The sequence below is a fragment of the Schistocerca serialis genome, chromosome 4 (genome assembly GCF_023864345.2).
Source record: "Schistocerca serialis cubense isolate TAMUIC-IGC-003099 chromosome 4, iqSchSeri2.2, whole genome shotgun sequence".
In the NCBI taxonomy this organism is placed as follows: Eukaryota; Metazoa; Arthropoda; class Insecta; order Orthoptera; family Acrididae; genus Schistocerca; species Schistocerca serialis.
Window position 1 is genome coordinate 469,085,212 of NC_064641.1, and position 21,022 is coordinate 469,106,233.

General features: G+C 40.1%; 2 protein-coding genes across 2 annotated transcripts in view; one reads left to right on the forward strand and one right to left on the reverse strand.

Annotated features, from left to right (window-relative positions):
• Nucleotides 1-212: 212 nt before the first annotated feature.
• LOC126475116 (transmembrane protein 42) lies at nt 213-10,273 on the reverse strand. Its single transcript, XM_050102703.1, has 3 exons — nt 9,936-10,273; nt 457-603; nt 213-367 (listed from the first exon to the last, which is right to left on the reverse strand). The coding sequence occupies exons 1-3, from the start codon at nt 10,041-10,043 to the stop codon at nt 233-235; spliced, it is 390 nt and encodes a 129-aa protein (XP_049958660.1). The 5' UTR covers nt 10,044-10,273; the 3' UTR covers nt 213-232.
• The window catches only part of LOC126475115 (protein phosphatase 1 regulatory subunit 16A), a 77,189-nt gene continuing 66,429 nt past the window's right edge, over nt 10,263-21,022 (forward strand). The window contains exons 1-4 of the mRNA XM_050102702.1: nt 10,263-10,847; nt 10,939-11,183; nt 11,540-11,610; nt 20,837-20,982. Coding sequence (XP_049958659.1) covers nt 10,943-11,183; nt 11,540-11,610; nt 20,837-20,982 — 458 coding nt within the window. The 5' untranslated portion in view covers nt 10,263-10,847; nt 10,939-10,942. The remainder of the gene's footprint in view (nt 10,848-10,938; nt 11,184-11,539; nt 11,611-20,836; nt 20,983-21,022) is intronic.

Below are 21,022 nucleotides of genomic sequence, written 5' to 3' on the forward strand. Positions count from 1 at the left end.
TTTTGGACTGTAAAAATCCTCTGGAATGCTGTACATCTTTTTCATGAAAAATTTGTTTACATCTGACAACTCTCAACACTACTGGGCATGTGCGATTACTAGACTTACAAAGTATTAGCATATCCTGATTTCAGTTATTTCACACAATTAATGAGTTACTTAATAACCACTAAAGGAAAACTTTCATCCTCATATTACAAAAACGAAAGACATAAATTTCTCTAACAAGTTATTATTTTAGTTTACTCTGCAAATTCTCATTACTTTCATACTGGCATATGAGCAACAAGCCCACCAGAACAAGAAATGTACCTGTCCACCACATTAATGAGGTAATTTCACCAAAGAACCAGAATCCTGCCATGGCCTACGAAGAGAATAAAATGAAGCATTAATATAACAAGAAGAATTCACATTTCTGTACATTTTCTCTGTGAGAACTGTGAAATGACTTACAGAACATATGTAATTTGTTGCTGAACTTGCCACAGTAGGAAACAATGATGTGTCTGAAGAACGGAGGGCTTTCACAAAAAATGTCCATACTGCAGCATTAGTCACAATCATTAAAACCATAAACACTGTTGCTGTAACTACAGAAACCTGTAAATACAATGTATCCTATAGCACAAAAAAGGTCAATTGTGAAGATAATAACTACATGACAGTAATTCATTCAGAACAAACATATGAGAATAATCTGGCAAATAAAAGAATAATAATAATAATAATAATAATAAATGCATAACCAACTAAGATGATGTGGAGTGAGAGACAATTAAGATATTTATATGTATATTAATTATAATTCACAACTTAACAGATATTACAGTATTACTAATAAAACAATAAATCGTTATAACCTTCAATCGCCATCATCAGTATGTTTATAACAATTTAACATACATTTGTTGTCATACTACTGGGCAATCAGTCCAGCAACACAATTACAGTAAAAATACATATACACACTACAGATTGCCTGAATGAAAATTACAAGTTCTACATAACGTAATGATATTAACATTTGACAGTTATTGGCCAGTCAGTTCAGCAACTCATTTATAATAAAATACATATCCACACTACATAATGATTGAGTGAAGTAACCAAATTTACATGAAAAATCAACAGATTTGAAATGGATAGATTGCTACTCGCTGTAAAGATGACCTGTTGAGTTGCAGACAGGAACAACAAAAAGAGTGTTACACATTATAGCTTTCAGCCAAAACCTTCTTCAGCAGAAAATACACACATTCACACAAGCAAACACACCTCAACACGCATGAGCATGACCACCAGCAGTTCCGACCAGAATGCAACTGTTACATAAATTGCGATGTGGAGGAGAGTGGGGAATGGGTGAAGGGCATAGCAGGATACAGGTGGGGGCAGAGGGAAGCGTTGTCTGGTGGGGCATGGAAGGACTAGATCATGGGCTGATGAGACTGCCATGTGCAGTATTAGGAGGTAGGGTTTGATGGGGAGGGGGATGAAGGGGAGGGGGGAAAGGGGGAGTGGAAAAGGAGCAGCACACACTGAGAGTAGGGGACATGAAAAAGGAGGAGGTAATAGCACAGAGGGGGGCAGAAACTATTGGGTAGAGGGTGTGAGGACAGTAGGTTACTGTAGACTGAGGCCATGATAATCACGGGAGAGGAGAATGTGTTGTACGGATAACTCCTATCTGCACAGTTTGGAAAGTTGGTGGTGGAGGGGAGGGCTCACATGACCCGGGTTTTGAAGCAGCCACTGAAATCAAACATGTCATTTCCAGTTATCTGTTGTGCCACAGGGTGGTCTACTTTGCTCTTGGCCACTGTTTGGCAGTGGCTATTCATCCTGGTGAACAGCTGGTTGATAGTCATATGAATAAAAAAGTTGTGCAATGGGTTCAGCAGAGCTAGTATACAAATGGATGCTTTACAGATGACCCAACCTTTGATGGGATAAGATAAGCTTGTGACAGAACTGGAATAGGAAGTGTTGGGTGGGAGGATTGAGAAGATATTGCACCAGAATCTTCCACAGGAATCGGATCCCTCTGACAAGGCATTAGGATTGGGAGTGGCAGAGGGGTGGACTGGAATGTTGAGTGGGTGACAGAACACTACTTTAGGAGGGGGTGGGGGGAATCTTGTGTAGGGTGTATCTCATTCCAGGGAATGATGATAGATAATCAAAGCCTTGATGAAGGGTGTGGTTCAGTTGTTCCAGTTCAGGATGGCACTGGGTGATGAATGGGACACACTTTTGCAGCTGTCTCTTGTTAGAGGTTATGGGAGGGTTGTGGGTGTGTGGGGAAATGGCACAGTGTTGTGGATTAGGTCTGAGTGATAGAACCTGTCTGTGAAGGCCTTGGTAAGACTTTCAGCAAAATAGGAAAGGGAGACCATATTGCTGCAGATATGCCATCCCCAAGTGGCCAGGCTGTATGGGAGGGATTTTTTTGGTGTGGAAGGGATGGCAGCTGTCAAAATGCAGGTACTGTTGGTAGTTGGTGGATTTAATGTGGAGAGAGGTGTGGATGGAGCCATCAGAGAGGAGGTGGTCATATATAGGAAGGTGGCATACCGGGATGAGAAGAACCACGTGAAGTGGAAGAAGATATCATCAATGAATCTGTCCCAGACCAGAGGTTTGGTGTTCTGTGAGGCTAGGAATATTTTCTAAGCAGTTTGGCATAGGAGTTTGGCATGCAGGTGCACATGGTTGTGCTGCAGATTTTTATTTTTCCCTCCAAAGGAGTAGAAGTTATGTGTTAGGATGAAGTTAGTTAGGCGTATGAGGAATGAAGCAGTGGGTTTAGAGTATGAAGGATGCGGGGACAGGTAGTTTTAATTGTGGCGAGCCATGAGTATGAGGGATGGTGACCTACAGGGAAGTGGAATTAACAGTGATCAGTACAGAACCAGGAGGAAAAAGGGTTGGAATGAGGGAGAGTCAGTGAAGGAAGTGGTCAATATCTTTGATGTGGGAGGCTAGATTATGGGCATGTGGCTGGAGGGGTTGGTCAATGAGGCCAAAATCCTTTCAGTGTGGGCACAATAACTGGCTGCAATGGTGCACCCATGATTGTTAGGTTTGGCTCCCTCCTATACTATCCTGTTTACCAGGCATCTAGAGGAAATCTTCCTAGCCTCCCAAAACCCCAAACCCCTTGTATGGATCAGGTAGACTGAAGATATCTTCATGATCTGGGTTCAGGGCCAAGGCACCCTAGCCTTATTCCTTCACAACCTCAACATATTTCCCATCACTTTATCTGGTCCTCCTAAGCCCAGCGTGCCACCTCCTCACTCACGGCTCCATCCACAACTCTGTCCACATTAAACACACCAACCAACAACAATACCTGCATTTTGACAGCTGTCATACCTTTCACACCAAAAAATCCCTCCCAAACAGCCTGGCTACCCAGGGACAGCATATCTGCAGTGACAAGAACTCCTTTCCCAGTATGCTGAAAATTTCACCAAGGCCTTCAAAGACAGGCAATATCCCCTGGACCCAGTCTGCAAACAGAATTCCCCTACCATCCCCCCCCCCCCCAAATCACCCCCAAGAACAGCTACAAAGGAGTCGCCCCCTTCATCACCCTGAACTGGAACAACTGAACCACATCCTTCATCAGGGCTTTGATTAACTATCATCATTCTGTGGGATGAGGAACATCCTATCTAAGATCCTTCCCACACCCTCCTAAAGTGGTGTTCTGTCACCCACCCAACCTCCACAACATCCCAGCCCACCCCTCTGCCACTCCCAATCCCAATGCCTTGCCACAGGGCCATACTCATGTGGAAGACTCTGATGCAAGACCTTCCCAATCCACCCACCCAGCACTTCCTATTCCAGTACTGTAACAGGCTGAGCAACCACAAAAGCAGCCATGTCGTGCACCAGCTCTGCTGCAACCATTGCACAGCTTTTTATACCATATTATTACCAACCAGCTGTCAACCAGAATGAACAACCACTGCTAAACTGTGGCCAAGAGCTAAATAGACCTCTCTGTGGCACAACATGCAGCTGAATATAACATGTTTGATTTCAATGGCTGCCCACAACCTGGGTCATATGGAACTTCCACTCCATCGGCAGTTTTTCTGAATTGCACAGGTGAGAGTTATCCTTGCAAAACATTCTCCACTCCTAAAATTATCCCAGTCTCAACCTACAGTAATCTATGTCCCCATACCCTCCACCCAACTGTTCCTGTCCCTTCTGTCCTATCACCACCTTCCTTTTCACATCCCCTACCCTCATGCAACCACCTGTCCTTAGTCCTTTAGTCCGTCACCGATCCTCTCCTTTTCTGATCCTGCTTTTCTCCCCCCCCCCCCCCCCTCCCCCCACACCTCCTGACACGGCATGTGGCAGTCTCGTCATGCTGTGTCCAGTCCCTACATTCCGCACCAGACAGTGCTCTTCTCTCCCATCACCTGTACCCAGCTATTCCTGCCCCTTTTCTGCCTCACTCCATATTGCTATTCACGCGGTGGCCACAATCTGGTCGGAACTGCTGGCTGTAGTGGTCATGTGTGTATAAGTGCTTGCTTGGTTGAATGTGTATGTGTTTTCTTTGCTGAAGAAGCCTTGGGCCAAAAGCCGTAATGCATAACAGTATTTTTGTTATGCCTGTCTGCAAATCAACAGGTCATCTTTACAGTGAGTATGATTTTCTTAATATTGTTGATATTCCAGTCTGGAGTTTTCACTGTTTAATCTACATGAAATACTTTACAACATTTGACAATCACAAAACTGTTTGGTTATGTCATTCTTAGGTAAGCTCTCTTTCACAAATTCCTGAACAGTGAAGCATGTGTGACTCAAGAGAAACTAGTCTACTATACTTTTGAAAAGGGATTCACTCTTCCTTAACTTTTTAAGCTCAGTGGGAAGATGGTGGCAAATATTTACACCAGCATACTCTGCACCTCTCTCTTTACTAGTGACATTTTTTGGCTGATAGTGAATTCCACTGTTATTTATAGTGTCATGCATGTGAACTGCTGAGCTGTTTACAAAGAGAATGGGGATGCTTTATCACAAAGCACACAAGAGGAAAAAAAATGTATTGAGAAGCATTGGTAAGTAGCCCCAGCTGGTTAAGTAATTTGCAACAGGACATTCTTGGATTTACTCTACATCTGAATAATCTCTCTCTCTCTTCCAAGTAATGAACATTTTTTGAGTAAGATGACAGTTCCCTTAGAAGATATTTCCATAACACACAATGGAGTGCACATAAGCAACATAAGCAGCCTTGATGAGCATTTGGTCCCCAGCACGAGACAGTAATTCATAATGCGAAAGATACCGAGTTCAATGTCTTTGCAGTTTGATGAAAAAAAGTGGTATTCCCAGTTTAGTTTTGTAGTCTCTGCAAATGCCCAGGAAATTGGTACTGTCACATTTGCGGTTGTTGAGAGTCACTGAGTATTGTGACTATCTAAATTGCAAAAAAAAAAAAAAAAGTCTTGGTTTTGTTTGCAGAAAGACTTTGATATAAATGTCATTCGTGAATGTTTGACAGATTTTCTGTTACAATGCTGGTGTCATTTGCAAACGGGGTAAGTTTGCACACAGCACTATTCACAGCTGCAGGGAGATCATTAGCATAAATCAGAATCAATAAAGGACTCATGGCAGAGCCTTCCAGGACTTGATGATGAATGTTATTGCAGATTTTTGATTGACAGCTTCCAAACTTGCTTTCTGCTTCATGTTGGTAAGACAGGATTGTGGCGGCTTACCTAATGGGCCCTGATGCCATGCTGCTGGGTTTTCTATGCCATACTACTGGGCTTTCTCAAATAGTAGTTGATGATCCACACAACTGAAGGCTTTAGTAAGATCACAGAAGATACTGATTGTTGTTTAAAGACACTAGGATGTCTTCCACAAAGGTGAAGATCACCTGTTCAGTCAATAATTCTTTTGAAATCCAGACCATCTTTTATTTAAAATTATGAATTTTAGAAATTCCATGGCAATTAAGCTTTCAAGTAAAACTTGTGATGTAAATGTAAGTAATTTTAGTAAAGCGTTGTTTACTAACCACGGCATGATCTGAAACAAGTCATGCGAAAAACATTAGGTAGCCTTTTAAATGCAGCAATTATAGAAGACGGAAAAAAATAACACACAGCCAGAACTTACTTGCCTTAAATGGCTCTGGCAGTCTCCTCAGGTTAATTCACAGACTCAAAATATCCCAAGCTCTTCCAGAGCCATCAGACACTTTTTCAGGTGCAGTTTTGAATTTTCATCAAATACCAGAGTATTTACAATCTTCTATAAAAATATAATAGGCCTTACAAGTAAAGGAAATGAAATTTCTGTTCTCTTAGGGGATCTACCATGATGTTTTACGCTGCTCAGAACATTTTGTTGCAACCATCACCAGCTGCCACCAGATTGTAAACCGTATGCTAGTAGGGTAGTAGCCTCATACAGTATTTTTTTTTTTTTTTTGTAGAGGAGAGAGGGGGGGGGTGGTTGCAAGTAGGAGTATTTGTAAATATGACATGCCCTTTCAAAGCACTTGCAATTCAGAAATATTGGTGATTTCAGGTATTTTATCAAACAGTTTGAGCATTTGCTGCAGCATCATACAGGAAAATTAAAGGATATAATAGTTCTAAGTGATTTTACTTCCATATCTACAACTTACTCAACAAGCCACCTAATGGGGTGTGGAAGAAGTACTTCTGGTGCCACTAACTGATCCCCCTACCCTGTTTCTCTTTGGAATGGTACGTGGGAAGAATGATTGTCGGTAACACTCCGTATTGGCTCTAATTCCTGGAATTTTCTCATTGTGGTCATTACATGGGATGTAATACATTGTCCTACTGTTCCAGAGAAGCACTCTCTCTGAATTTCAATAGTAAACCTCCCCAAGAAGCACAATGTCTCTCTTGTAATGTCTGCCAATCTCTCTCTCTCTCTCTCTCTCTCTCTCTCTCTCTCTCTCAATCTCTCTATACTATCAGTCATACCTGGTAAAGATCACGTATTGATGGACAATACTCAACAGCAGATCGAACAGGCACCTTATAAGCCACTTCCTTCATGGATGAGTTAAATTTCCTGAAGACTCTTCCTATGAATCTCAGTCTGGAGTCTGCTGTTCCACTTAAGGTTGCTCTGGGTAGTTATTTCTAGATATTTGATGGTAGTTATTGTTTCCAGTAGTTTGTCATCAATAATGTAGTTGTACGGTAGTGGATTTCTTTTCCTGTATATGCACAGTATGTTACATTTATTTAAATTCAGGGTCAACTGCCAGAGCCTGCACCATTCATCAGTCCTGCAGATTGATACTGTCTTCTGGCATTGCTGCTTTCTTATGCACAAGTGCATAATCTGTGGACAGTCTTAAAGAGCATCCAACGCTTTCTAGCAGGTTATTTATACGCACCGTAAACAGTAACAGTCCCATCACACTTCCTTTGTGTACTCCAGAATTTACATTTACCCATGTCGATTTTGTTCCATGAAGAGCAATGTGTTGAATTCTGTCTGCAAGGAAGTTGTGAATCCATTTGCAAATCTGGTCCTATGATCAATAAACTCTTACTTTTTTCACTAACTGGCAGTGCTGTGCAGTGTCAGATGCCTTTTTAAAGCCAAGGAACATGGCATTAATCTTAGTGCCATTGTCTACAGTGCTTTGGATCTCATGGAAGGAAAGTTTTTTGCAAGATCTCTTTTCATGAAATCCATGTTGAATTTTATAGAAGAGATTTCCGTTCTCCAAATGTATCATAATTCTTGAGCATAAAATACGTTCCCTAATTCTCCAATAGACTGACAGCAACAATGTAGGTGTATAATTGTGTGCGTCTTGTCCTATAGCCTTTCTTAAAAACGAGAATGATCTGTGCTTTTTTCCAGTCGCTAGGTGCCTTTAATTGCTCCAGCAATCTACAGTAAACTGCTGCTAGAAGGGATCAAGTTATTTCGCATAGTCTTTGCTGAAACTTTTAGGTATCTCACCTGGCCCTGATGTCTTTCCAGTACTAAGCAGTTTTAGTTGCTTCTCTATACTGCAATTGGTTATCTCAGTATCTGCCATTTTGGTGTTCATATGATGATTGAAACGAGGAACCATGTTATGATCTTCTGTGGTGAATGAGTTTTGCAAGACCGAATTCAGTAAAAAAATCAGATCCATGCGTCCAGACACTCAGCGACCATAATGGCATCAAAACAAGGATGACAAGAGGTCAGATTACTAAGACTCATTTTTCTACAACTGTTTTATTGAGGAAGATTGTACTGAGCAGCTTCCTTTAAATTGTTGCTCAAACATCAAAATGAAATATCAAAATAAGTGAAAACAGCACACAAAATCAACTGAAATTGCTCAACAGAGGAAAGACCGTGGGATCTGGTGAAACAATACCATTAAGAGTCTCTGAAGAGTATGTGAATTAGCTCCTCCTCTATCACCAGTGTACCACAGGCAATCAGCGGACTCAAGCATTCCTAAAAGCACTAGACATTCCCGTTTTCAAGAAAAGATAGTCCAACACAAAATGATACGCCTGTTTCAGTTTGTTGCAGAATTTTGCAACATCTTTTACATTTGCATATTATGACATCTCTGGATATTGAAAATATTTTCTGTGGAGAACAAGAATTCTACAATGACTGTATGTAACCCAGTTCTCTCCATTCATACATAAGAAGATATTGGTGCTCAGCATGACACCATGTTCCTTGACTTCCAGAAAACATTTGATACAGTTTCGTACTGCATCCTAGAAAACAAAGTATGAGCCTACGAAATATCAGGCCAGTTGTGTAACTGAAGAGCTCTTAGCAAACAAAATATTTCCAAGGTTGTTATCTATGGTTATGACTTCTTATAGGTGCTGTACCATAAATAGCTGCTACAGGCTTCCTTTCACAGTGTAGCTTTCTGATTGTGGTGTTTTTTTTCCCCCCCTCTCTCCATGAACTGCTCCTTGACTTAAGACCACATGAAACCTTTTCTTGGGGCTATTCAACTTTTTTGACAAAGTCTGACAACTTACATAAAGATGAGTAACAGTTGACAAAAAGGAAACTGTTTGTGATTCCCATATGAAACGAATCTGGGTGGGGGGGATTCTGGTTACTCAAGTACTGAACGTGATAATGTACTTCATTCTTCTCCTTTATTTGTAAATAAAATCGTACATCGGGAGCAGGAAATGTGTTTATGTATTAGAAAAGTAGCAATTTGTTATTCAATATCTGTCACAAACCTGGAGGGTCTAGTGCAGCAAGGGATACAACCCGTCGGCTTTGGACAATGACGTCACAAGTCGCCAGATAGCAGTTTACCATTTTCGCTTTTGCTGTTATGTTTCAGTTTCGTTTTTTTACTGATTGCTTAATAAAGTGGATCTGTTTATTCTATCTCGTGAGATTTTTTTTTTAAAAAAGCCAAAAAACACTTATCAGCCACTGAAGGAAGCTACAACACTAAGAAGAATCGCTTCTCGATTGGCGACTTGTGACGTCAATGTCCAAAGCCGATGGGTTGTATCCCCTGCTACACTAGTCCCTTAATGGTAGGGTCTACTATACAATACATCCCAATTTATAAATACATTGCCAGTGGAGATAATATAACGTGGGTTCAATCTGGCATTGTATTTCAATAAGGTACAAGTGCTTCATGTCTTTAATGACGCACATGTATCACACAAGCGTTTATGGTTATTTTGCAGGTTCATAATGTAGAGTATATCGACTTTGCTATCGGTCACTATAAAAACATGTAATAGTTACATCAAAATGTACATACGCATTTACATTCTTGATCGAAAATTTGTTCAAACTACAAGTGTGTTGCTAACGTATTTTCAGGAACCTTTGAAAACGATTATTAAGTTTACACACAACCAGAACTTCAAAATGAGGCAAACCATCGAGTGTAGGTCTTCCTTCCCGGCCAATTTTCCGAATAGACTGGCTGCACAAGCACAGAAGCCAGAACATACTGCATAAAAAGCGCTTTCACGATCGCGTAGCATTTTACAAATCCATCTGCTTTAATGCTAAATCGGAGACGGCCACAACAGTTGTCTCGCTACCGTAACGTCATCATCCGTGAGCCACGGACATACATTTCTTATCTCTCCTGCCACCTCCTTTCTGTATTCCACTTTGCGGAAAGCAGCTGACTGCACTCACACTGCTGGCAGACAGTTTACCTGTCACATCAACAAGGTTACATGGAAGTTCTTTGAAAGTGCAGTTTTTTTAATCCGTTGATACAACCTAAATGAAAAACAACAGTGAAACCATTTTCAACATAATTTTTCGCGTGTTGCTGAAATTTTCTAGAGAATCAGACTGTTATTTTCGATTAACTAGCATGCCGCTGCGTTTCTGCAAGTAAAAACATCGGTTCGCCGAGCTCCCACTCCCAGCAGTGACCTACATTATGCAGACTGCTGTGCGTGGAAGATGTAACACTTGTAGAAGTCGCGATAATTCCATAACTTTCGCAAAATAAACTTCAAGTGACAGGAATACGTGATGTGGAAGCTAAGTCGAACAAAGCCGTGCGTAGTCAAAATATACTTTTCATTCACAACGACAAGAAATTAAAATGGGAAGCGGTATCTTATCATTGTTTCCCAGGAACAACAGGTAGGAAGCATAAGCCACGAAAGAATGACCAGATAAGTCGGCCTAATAACAGCAATGTGTACCTGACATAAAAAGGCCTATGCTTTATATGGGCAGAAGCGCCCATACATTTCGTGGACTTCAAATGACAACAAATTTGATTTAAGTAACGTTCAACAATTGCAGTGAACTCCCAGATACAGGTATTGTTTTGGTTTGTATACTTTTTAAATTTTAGAATTTCATAAGTCAAGATTTTTTCATCGCATTCGCTTGTGTTTATATGGCCTTTAGAAAGATGGAGCATGCAGATCTTGTTGCCGAAATGGCTCATGTGGAGCACTTGAGCACTCAGGAACGCCTCCATCTGGCTCGTCGGCGGAGGCTACAACAGCTGAAACTATGGAGCCAGCGCGAGAAAGAATGGATGAGGCACAGGGGAAACTCCAGAGAAATCAGCAAGTCATCAAAGCGGCATATATATTTTAGTGACAGTGTAATGCTGCTAGAAGCAGCAGCCAGAAATGATATAGATGAAGGTATACCATATCAAACATTGTAGATGAAGACAAGTCTGTTTCAATTCTACTTTTTAATCCAAAATTTCTTCGTTCGAACGAAGTAGGCAAATCAAATGATCCAGCATCTGTTATAGTAAACCCAAATTGTACTGTCATTGGAGAATTATATTGTAAATAGCTTTAGGTGTGAATATCTGAAAACTCGGGGGTCAGTAATCTGTCAGAAAACTAGATAATTCATGTAAAGCAGGATACTATACTACAATGTATGAAGGACAGCTTGGGACTTGTTTTTGACTTGATGGTATGATACTCCTTAGCACAAAAATTCGTACCAGTTTGAATTTGAGGTAATGTGATCATTTGTTTTGCAGTGAGAAGACTTTTAATGAAAGGTGTTAGTCCTGACTCAACAAATGAAGATGGCCTTACTGCTTTGCATCAGGTAATTAACCATGTCCTCCTTCGCCCAGTATTTTCCATGTATTTTGTACATTATTGGTCTATATTATCATGTGAGTGAGTGAACAAAGTGCTTCATATCAAGCCCTGGTGGACAAATTAGATGAAGATTAAATCCACTCTCTGGTCATGACTGGTAGTTTAGCGTAGTATACTATAGTAATTTAATAGCCTTTGGGCCATTCTCACAGAGACACAGAATTTATCATCTTAATAATAGTATATATTGATCTTTCATGAGGGTAGAACAAGTGTGGTCTGTGATGGTCTTGTTGGAGGATCCATCTTGGCATTTACCTCAAATGAATTAGAAAAACATGTCATGTCAGGATGGCCAGACAGAACCTATTAAATGACTTGGAAGTAGCTTTTTCTTCCAGCACACATTCCGATGAAGGTGTTTTCTGGGCTCATTCTGCATTTTTTAAAATCATTTCAGAAAAGTTCTGTGAAGCCAGCAAGCTCCCAATATTGATACAACTTGTGTTTGTACTGCAGTACTAAGGAGACATCTGTTGTTACTGCTGTCACTTAGTAACTAAACCCATGCAACATGTATGTTTAACACACTTTCCTCCAGTGGTCCTAGAATTTATTTTCTTCTTCCCTCATGACAAAACTCTGTAACAGCTAGTTTAAGGCATTGTGCATTGCAGTAGATGCTGTGGGCACTCACATATTGTGCTCCATAATCCCATCACGACACACCATATATTAACAGGCCACTTTAGAAAACACATGTAAAATACATCAAATTATGACTCGTGTTAACCTATCACACTAATAATTGTAGGAATTACTTTGTTAAGAGAAAAGGAGCTACTTTGAAAAAGAAAAAAAGGAGAAAAATATGTTGCTGCTTTGTATTTGACACTTCTCAGCTACTGTTTTCATCTACTATTTCATACTACACACTTGTGTAACTTTACTAATTTCAGAGACTGCTGTCTACTGTCTGTGGCCTGTAAAATTAAAAACACTGTTTAATATGAACACTAGTGTTAACTGAAATTTACATTCTTCACCCGCCGTACTCCCCCCAAATACAAATATTTAGATAAATTATTTGGGACTTGGCTGATGAGGCTTCTTCACAAGAATACAAGGGTCATTTGAAACTACTTGTACTGTATGAATGTAGTGATCACTTAGACTCAGTTGTGGGTGAAGCATGTGGTAGACTTCGGTTTATTGGTAGAATACTGGGGAAGTGGAGTAAGTCTACAGAGGAGATGGCGGAAATACGGAAGCGTTCGATCCCGCCCGACTGCTTTGACCCATGACATCACAAATATGATGGAAACGACCATAAACCACGATTCCATTATGGCGCATATAAAGTCGTTACGTACACATTATGAGGACGAAAATACGTCGAAAAACACACACACACACACACATTCCACATAAAGCCTAATGACACTAACGGGACAAGTGCGGGAAATAGGGGGTTTTTGGGTGGGGACAAGCTAAATATAAACAAATTTAAACACCCACCCCCATACAAAACCACGCAAAACGACGAAAAAAACCGACATCACAAAACTCCCCAAATACCACTAAACACAATATCATCTGAAATCGAACACTTCCCTTGACCTATATAGCTCAACAGCAGCTCCCGGTCTCATAAATTGGGATCGAACACTTCCCTTGACCTATTATCCTTACGACATCTCCACATACAGCCGTCCCTGGTCCGAGACGCTGGAACTTTAAGTAAGCCTCATTTCTTCACAACATACGGAACACTTCACAACTTCATCCAAAAATCTGAATAGCTGAAGAAATTTTATTAGAGACAACACACTGTCCCCCATCATAGCCAACAACCGAAAACTGTTGACCCTGTCAGTCATATGCATACCTACCAAAGACATAAAAAAAGCAATTTACCAAAATTCACACACGAGACCACACTCGCAATCTAAACCAAAAAAATCACCTAACACACCACCTGAGAGCACCACCGATCGCATCAAAATGACACCTACAAACACGCCACTCTTACAAACTAAATTCCGCGCCGTCGTGGCGTCACACACCACAACAGCCTTATGTCACGGGTCAAAGCCGACGGGTGGGATCGGATGCTTTGGTCGACCCGAGATTGCTTACAGATCACTTGTGTGACTGGTTCTGGAATATTGCTCAAGTGTGTGGTATCTGCACCAAACTGGAATAACAGGGGATATTGAACATATACAGAGAAGGGCAGCATGAATGGTCACAGGTTTGTTTGATCCATGGGAGAGTGTCACAAAGATACTGAAGGAACTGAACTGGAAGACTCTTGAAGAGAGATGTTTACCATCCTGAGAAAGTGTGTCAGCAGAGTCTCAAGAACTGGCTTTAAATGATAACTCTAGGAATACACTAAAATGCCCTACATATCACTCACTCAGGGATCATGAGGATAAGAGTAGATTAATTACTGCATGCTTAGAGGCATTCAGTCAGTCACTCTTTCCACACTCCAAACATGAATGAAACAGGAAGAAACCCTAATAGCTGGTACAATAGGACATAACCTCTGCCATGCACCTCACGATGTAAATGGGTAATGAAACCGAACATGTAAAGTTATAAGCACTCAAACAGAGAGAGAATAGAAAACATAATATTTCTTTTGTGTGTATATTGTTTTTTGAAACGTAGGTTGTGGTGATAAGTTTATCTGGTTTGAAGTGTATGTTAGGGTAGGTTGGAAGGTGACAGTTTGGTTGTGAGTTAGCAAAGCCAACATCTGTTGCATATCCTGAGATCTAGGTTATATTGAAAGATGACACTTCGGTTGAGAGTGGATGAAATTCATCCATCATTTGAACCTGACAGGTGAATACTCAATTTTTCCATCTTATCTGGTTTTTTCCCCTTTCTATTTTTAACTATTTTTTAAAACAAGTATAATGGAAAAAATCATTTATTTTGTGAATTTTATTTTGTTTTTGAACAATTTCTCAATGTACAATAACAAAAGTATAATCCAGACAAGTTCATAATTAGTAACATGTTTGCGAGTGATATAAACATGTGCAGAGCGTGCATATTAACTGCACCAGAATTCATCAGAAACTTCTGAACAACAGGCAGAATTTTTGGCACATGACTTAAACATCACATAAATGCCCTTGTTGTATTGTGAAAGATTGATAATCTGCATTGCAAGCCAATGAAAGGACACAGATTACTTTTTGCTGTGTCATTATTACCAGCAAAAAGTATTTGTTTTTTATGCCATCCACATTGATCCCACGGAAGCAAACTACAATTGGGCAGTGTTGAGTCCTCCAGGCTTGTAGCACAAAGCTGCTGGCAGTGTCAATTTGTTCTTTAATTTGATTGTAAAAGTCACAATTTCTGGCTTCTTTGCTTCTCCAATTCTAGTGACACTCTGATCATTGAAATGCATACTTTGTTTGTCTTATTTTTAAGAATGTAGGGTTGAAATTAAAAGGTACGATGTAGAAAATCTGGCAGAAGAAAAAATAAAAGAAAACTTTAGGAAAGAAATGGAAATTAACCTATCGGAATCTAGACTGACACATAGTGACCAGCAAGACGTGGAAAGTAGATGGAGACACCTCAGAAACAGTATTCAAGATGTAGCTTCCAAAACTATAGGTAAAAGAAAACGAACTAACAAAATCTGGTTTAATATAAAGTGCCAAGAAAGAGTACTGGAGAGGCAAAATGCGAGGAAGGCATGGTTACAAGACATGGACAATATTACACTAAAGGAGAGATACTATAAAATCCGCAAGGAAACACAACGAACTCTAAGACAAGAGAAGAGAAAACACTACAACAACATGGTAAGAGAAGCGGAGGATGATTTCAAGCATCACAGAGCAAGGCAGATGTACCAGAATATAAAAAAGTCCTTGGGAAAATTCACTAAAAGGGAACAGTTTATAAAGGACCATAATGGGAAAATACTTACAAACAAGAATGACATACAAGAAACATGGAAGACATACTTTACACAGCTGCTCAACTGCAATGATCCACAATATTACTTTACATTTGAAGAACCAGATACAGTTGATATACAAGTCACCACCCCATCAGTAAATGAAATAAGACAAACAATAAAGAAATTAAAGAACAACAAGGCCTGTGGGGAAGACCAAGTATATGCTGAGCTTTTAAAAAATGGAGGACCACAATTGGAAATAGAACTACATTCCTTAATTGAAACAATTTGGGAGACAGAAAACATACCAGCCGATTGGAAAACTGCAATTATATGCCCCATCTTTAAGAAGAATGATCCCCTTGTCTGTGATAACTACAGAGGAATTGCCCTACTCGATGTCACGTATAAAATTTTGTCGATGTGTATACTACACAGACTGATTCCCATAACCGAAGAACTGATTGGGGACTACCAATGTGGTTTCCGCACTAACAGATCCACTTTGGATCACTTATTCACATTGAGACAAATAAATGAGAAGGCATGGGAATTTAATGTAGATATCCATATTCTATTTATAGACTTCAAGAAGGCCTATGATAGCATACACCAACAGACACTCTTAAACACCATGAAAGAATTTGAAATACCATTAAAATTAATCAAATTAGTTAAAATGTGTTTGGAAGAAACCATATGCAAAGTTAAGACACCTGCAGGAGAAACTGAAAATTTTAGGGTGTACACTGGACTGAGACAAGGGGATGCCATCTCACCTATTCTATTTAATATTATCTTAGAGAAGATTGATAGAGAATTCACCAAAACTAATCCACAAGGGATCCAACTGCAGGGACAGAACATTACAAGACTTGCTTATGCAGATGATGTAGCCTTAATAAGCACTTCAAAAGCTGAATTAATCAGGATGATGCAAAATTATTACAAAATAGCTGAGAAAGCTGGACTTCATGTGAATGAAGAAAAGACAGAATGTCTAGTCATAAGTAAAAAACTCCAAAAGAATACACCACTGACCGTAAATGGTCTCACTTTCAAGGCAGTTGACCACTTCAAGTACTTAGGGAGTCTTTTTAGCAGAGACAATAGAGCAGAAATAGAAATAGACGCCCGTCTAGCAGCAACTAATAGAACTTTTTACAGCTGTATCAAAATTTTAAGGATGAGATCACTTAGTACTGAATTCAAAATCGGTTTTTATCAGTCAACTATTGTACCAGTAGCATTATATGGATGTGAAGCTATTACATTCAGGAAAAAAGATGAAGAAAAACTGTTGATATTTGAAAGAAAAATACTAAGGAAAATATTTGGACCAATCTTCGATGAAAATGTCATGGAGTGGAGGATAAGGAAAAATGAAGAACTACGGGAGCTGTACAAACATAGTACCATTGTGGAAATGTTAAAGAAGAGAAGACTGAACTGGGCTGGTCATGTAGCAAGGATGCCGGAGAACAGACTACCCAAAATAGCATCCACTAAGAAATTAGAAGGAAAGAGAAGAAGAGGAAGACCTCGAATTAGGTGGATGGAGAATATCCGGGAAGATGCAGCTAGGATGGGCATCAACTCTGATTGGACAACAATTTCCCTGGATAGAAATAATTGGAAGAGGCTCGTAGAGCAGGTGTATGGTCGATAAGGCCTTAGCCACGTGTAAAGTAAAAGTAAAAAAGTAAAAGGCCAACAATGTATCTTCCTTTGTGAAGCTGAAAATGCTTTTTCTTCTTGCTAGCCCACCTATTTCCACTCTGTGGGTATCTGCAAATTTGTTTTTCTTGGCCCACATTATAGAACCAATTATCCAATGTAATATGATGCCCTGTGTTGAATATTGGTGCAGAGAACCACCTTACATTGTCAATGTTCTTTTAGTAACAACAAAAGGTCTTTCTGGTTGCTTACCAATACAGGTACGGCCAAACTTTCAGGAAACATTCTTCACACACAAAGAAAGAAAATATGTTATGTGGACATGTGTCCAGAAACGCTTACTTTACATGTTAGAGCTCATTTTATTACTTCTCTTCAAATCACATTAATCATGGAATGGAAACACATAGCAACAGAACGTACCAGCGTGACTTAAAAAACACTTAGTTACAGGAAATGTTCAAAATGTCCTCCGTTAGCAAGGATACATGCATCCACCGTCCATCGCATGGAATCCCTGATGTGCTGATGCAGCCCTGGAGAATGGTGTATTGTATCGCAGCCATCCACAATACGAGCATGAAGAGTCTCCACATTTGGTACCGGGGTTCCGTAGACAAGAGCTTTCAAATGCCCCCTAAATGAAAGTCAAGAGGGTTGAGGTCAGGAGAGCGTGGAGGCCATGGAATTGGTCCGCCTCTACCAATCCAATGGTCACCGAATCTGTTGTTGAGAAGCGTACGAACACTTGGACTGAAATGTGCAGGAGCTCCATCGTGCATGAACCACATGTTGAGCCGTACTTGCAAAGGCACATGTTCTAGCAGCACAGGTAGAGTATCCCGTATGAAATCATGATAACGTGCTCCATTGAGCATAGGTGGAAGAATATGGGGCCCAATCAAGACATCACCAACAACGCCTGCCCAAACGTTCACAGAAAATCTGTGTTGATGACGTGATTGCACCATTGCGTGCAGATTCTCGTCAGCCCACACATGTTGATTGTGAAAATTTACAGTTTGATCACTTTGCAACGAAGCCTCATCTGTAAGGAGAACATTTGCACTGAAATGAGGATTGACACATTGTTGGATGAACCATTCGCAGAAGTGTACCTTTGGAGGCCAATCAGCTGCTGATAGTGCTTGCACACGCTGTACATGGTACGGAAACATCTGATTCTCCCGTAGCACTCTCCATACAGTGAAGTGGTCAACATTACCTTGTGCAGCAGCAACTTCTCTGACGCTGACATTAGGCTTATCGTCAACTGCGCGAAGAATTGCCTCGTCCATTGCAGGTGTCATCATCGTTCTACGTCTTCCCCAGTCGCGAGTCATAGGCTGGAATGTTCCGTGATCCCTAAGACGCCGATCAATTGCTTCAAACGTCTTCCTGTCGGGACACCTTCGTTCTGGAAATCTGTCTCGATACAAACGTACCGCGCCACGGCTATTGCCCCCTTCCTAATCCATACATCAAATGGGCATCTGCCAACTCTGCATTTGTAAACATTGCACGGACTGCAAAACCACGTTCGTGATGAACACTAACCTGTTGATGCTACGTACTGATGTGCTTGATGCTACTACTGTAGAGCAATGAGTCGCATGTCAACACAAGCACCGAAGTCAACATTACCTTCCTTCAATTGGGCCAACTGGCGGTGAATCGAGGAAGTACAGTACATACTGATGAAACTAAAATGAGCTCTAACATGGAAATTAAGCGTTTCCGGACACATGTCCACATAACATCTTTTCTTTATTTGTGTGTGGGGAATGTTTACTGAAAGTTTGACAAACACCAAGGCAAATATTTTAACACCACATTTCACAGTTTTGGAAGGGGTATATTGGTGAAAGGAACATTTTCCACAAAACTCAAGCTTTTTGTCAGTTGTTTGAGAATAGCAGCTCTGGTGGTCCTGGACAGCTGCCAAATTATCAGATTTCTTCTTTTGAGATCGGCTCTCTTTATCATTAAATCTGATGTACCTCTCATAATCCTCAGGTGCTTCAGGCACATTGTGGTGTCTCATATATCATGTGAATTCATCAAAGATTTTCAAAAGGCCAGACACAAGAGACCGATAAATGCGTAGATCTCAATGTGGTCAGTAGGAAGAACATTTTGGGACCTAGAAAATTGCTCTTTTAGAAAATCGACAAATTGAGCAGTGATTGTTACTAGTCTGTTGAGCACTGACTCATTCACAAGACAATGCCAAGTAGCAAGGACTGTTTCTACATCTTTAGCTAACCTTTCACACCAGGATGATGTTTTTGGTAAGCTTTTTTCTTTCTTGTTGCATGCAGCAGTATGCTCTTCCATTGTAAGGTATCTGTGACTCTCCTTTTCCACATTTTTACAAGCTTTGTAAGTTGTTTCGTTAAATTTATCATCTTCTTTCATTTCTTCATCGTTTTCAGTATCACTTTTCTCAGTGCCACTAGCTTATTTCCTTGTATCTGGGAGCAGGTCTTCTTTTGAGATCGGATCTCTTTGTCATTAAATCTGATGTACCTCTCATAATCCTCAGGTTCTTCAGGCACATTGTTAGCCTGAGTATTTCCCAACCATCAGTAGCATGAAAAAGAGCTTCAGGCACTATTGCAACATCTTGAGTATTTGCTCTCTCTAATATTTCCTTTAACATTATCATCACGAAATAGAATTTTTAAAAAACGACACTTGTATGCACCTCGTAGGTAAAAATTATGCTTTGAGAGAAGTAGTGATGAATTTTACGAATGAAATCACTTGGGTAAAAGTGAAAACATGACAAATAGTAATACAATAAGTAGACATAGTAAAGAGCCCTGAATTTTGCGAAATGAGTATGGGAAGCTACCAGAAAACCATCCAGGCTTATTGCTTACTGGTCTGTGAGTTACGCGATGGACTGAATCTGAGCCTGTCCCTAAGGGAATATTAAGCTGCATATTAAACTTCCTGCCATATTAAAACTGTGTGCCAGACTGAGACACAAACTTGAGACCTTTGCCTTTCAGAGGCAAGTGCTTTACAGACTGAGCTATCCAAGCACAAGTTACAACCCATCTTCACAGCTATATTTCCGCCCATACTTCATCTTCTATCTTCCAAACATCATAGAAGTTCTCCCGAAAAATTTTCAAGACTAGCACCCCTGGAAGAAAAGATATTGCGGACACATGACTTGACCATACCATGGGGAATGTTTCCAAAATGAATTTTTCAGGCTGGAGTGGAGACGAGGTACTGATGGAAGTAAAGCTGTGAGGATCGGTCATGAGTTCTGCTTGGGTAGCTCAGTTGGGCAAAGGTTTCAAGTTCAAGTCTCAGTTTAGCACACAGTTTTAATATGCCAGGAAGTTTCATGGCAGTGCATGCTCCACTGCAGAGTGAATAATTCAGTCTGGATTAAGCTGTGTACTTTTGCTTTCAGTTCTCTGTTGTTAGATCTGTCATTTTACTGATTAAGTTGCCTGTACTAAGTACATTTTTCATGTCACTACTTCACAGTGAGTTGCTTAACAAAAACATTTGAAATAAGAAAAAAATGTTAGTTACTCTTTTACTTATTGAAATAAAATGTTATACTGGAATAAGTTCATTTGTATTTTAGTGCTGCATAGATGACAATGAGGAAATGATGAAACTGCTTATAGAGTATGGAGCAAATGTGAATGCAGAAGATAGTGAAAAATGGACTCCTCTTCATGCCGCAGCTACTTGTGGCCACTTACATCTTGTTAGATATCTCATTAGTAGGTAAGTTTGTGTCTTTAATTTTGGATATTGATTATGATCA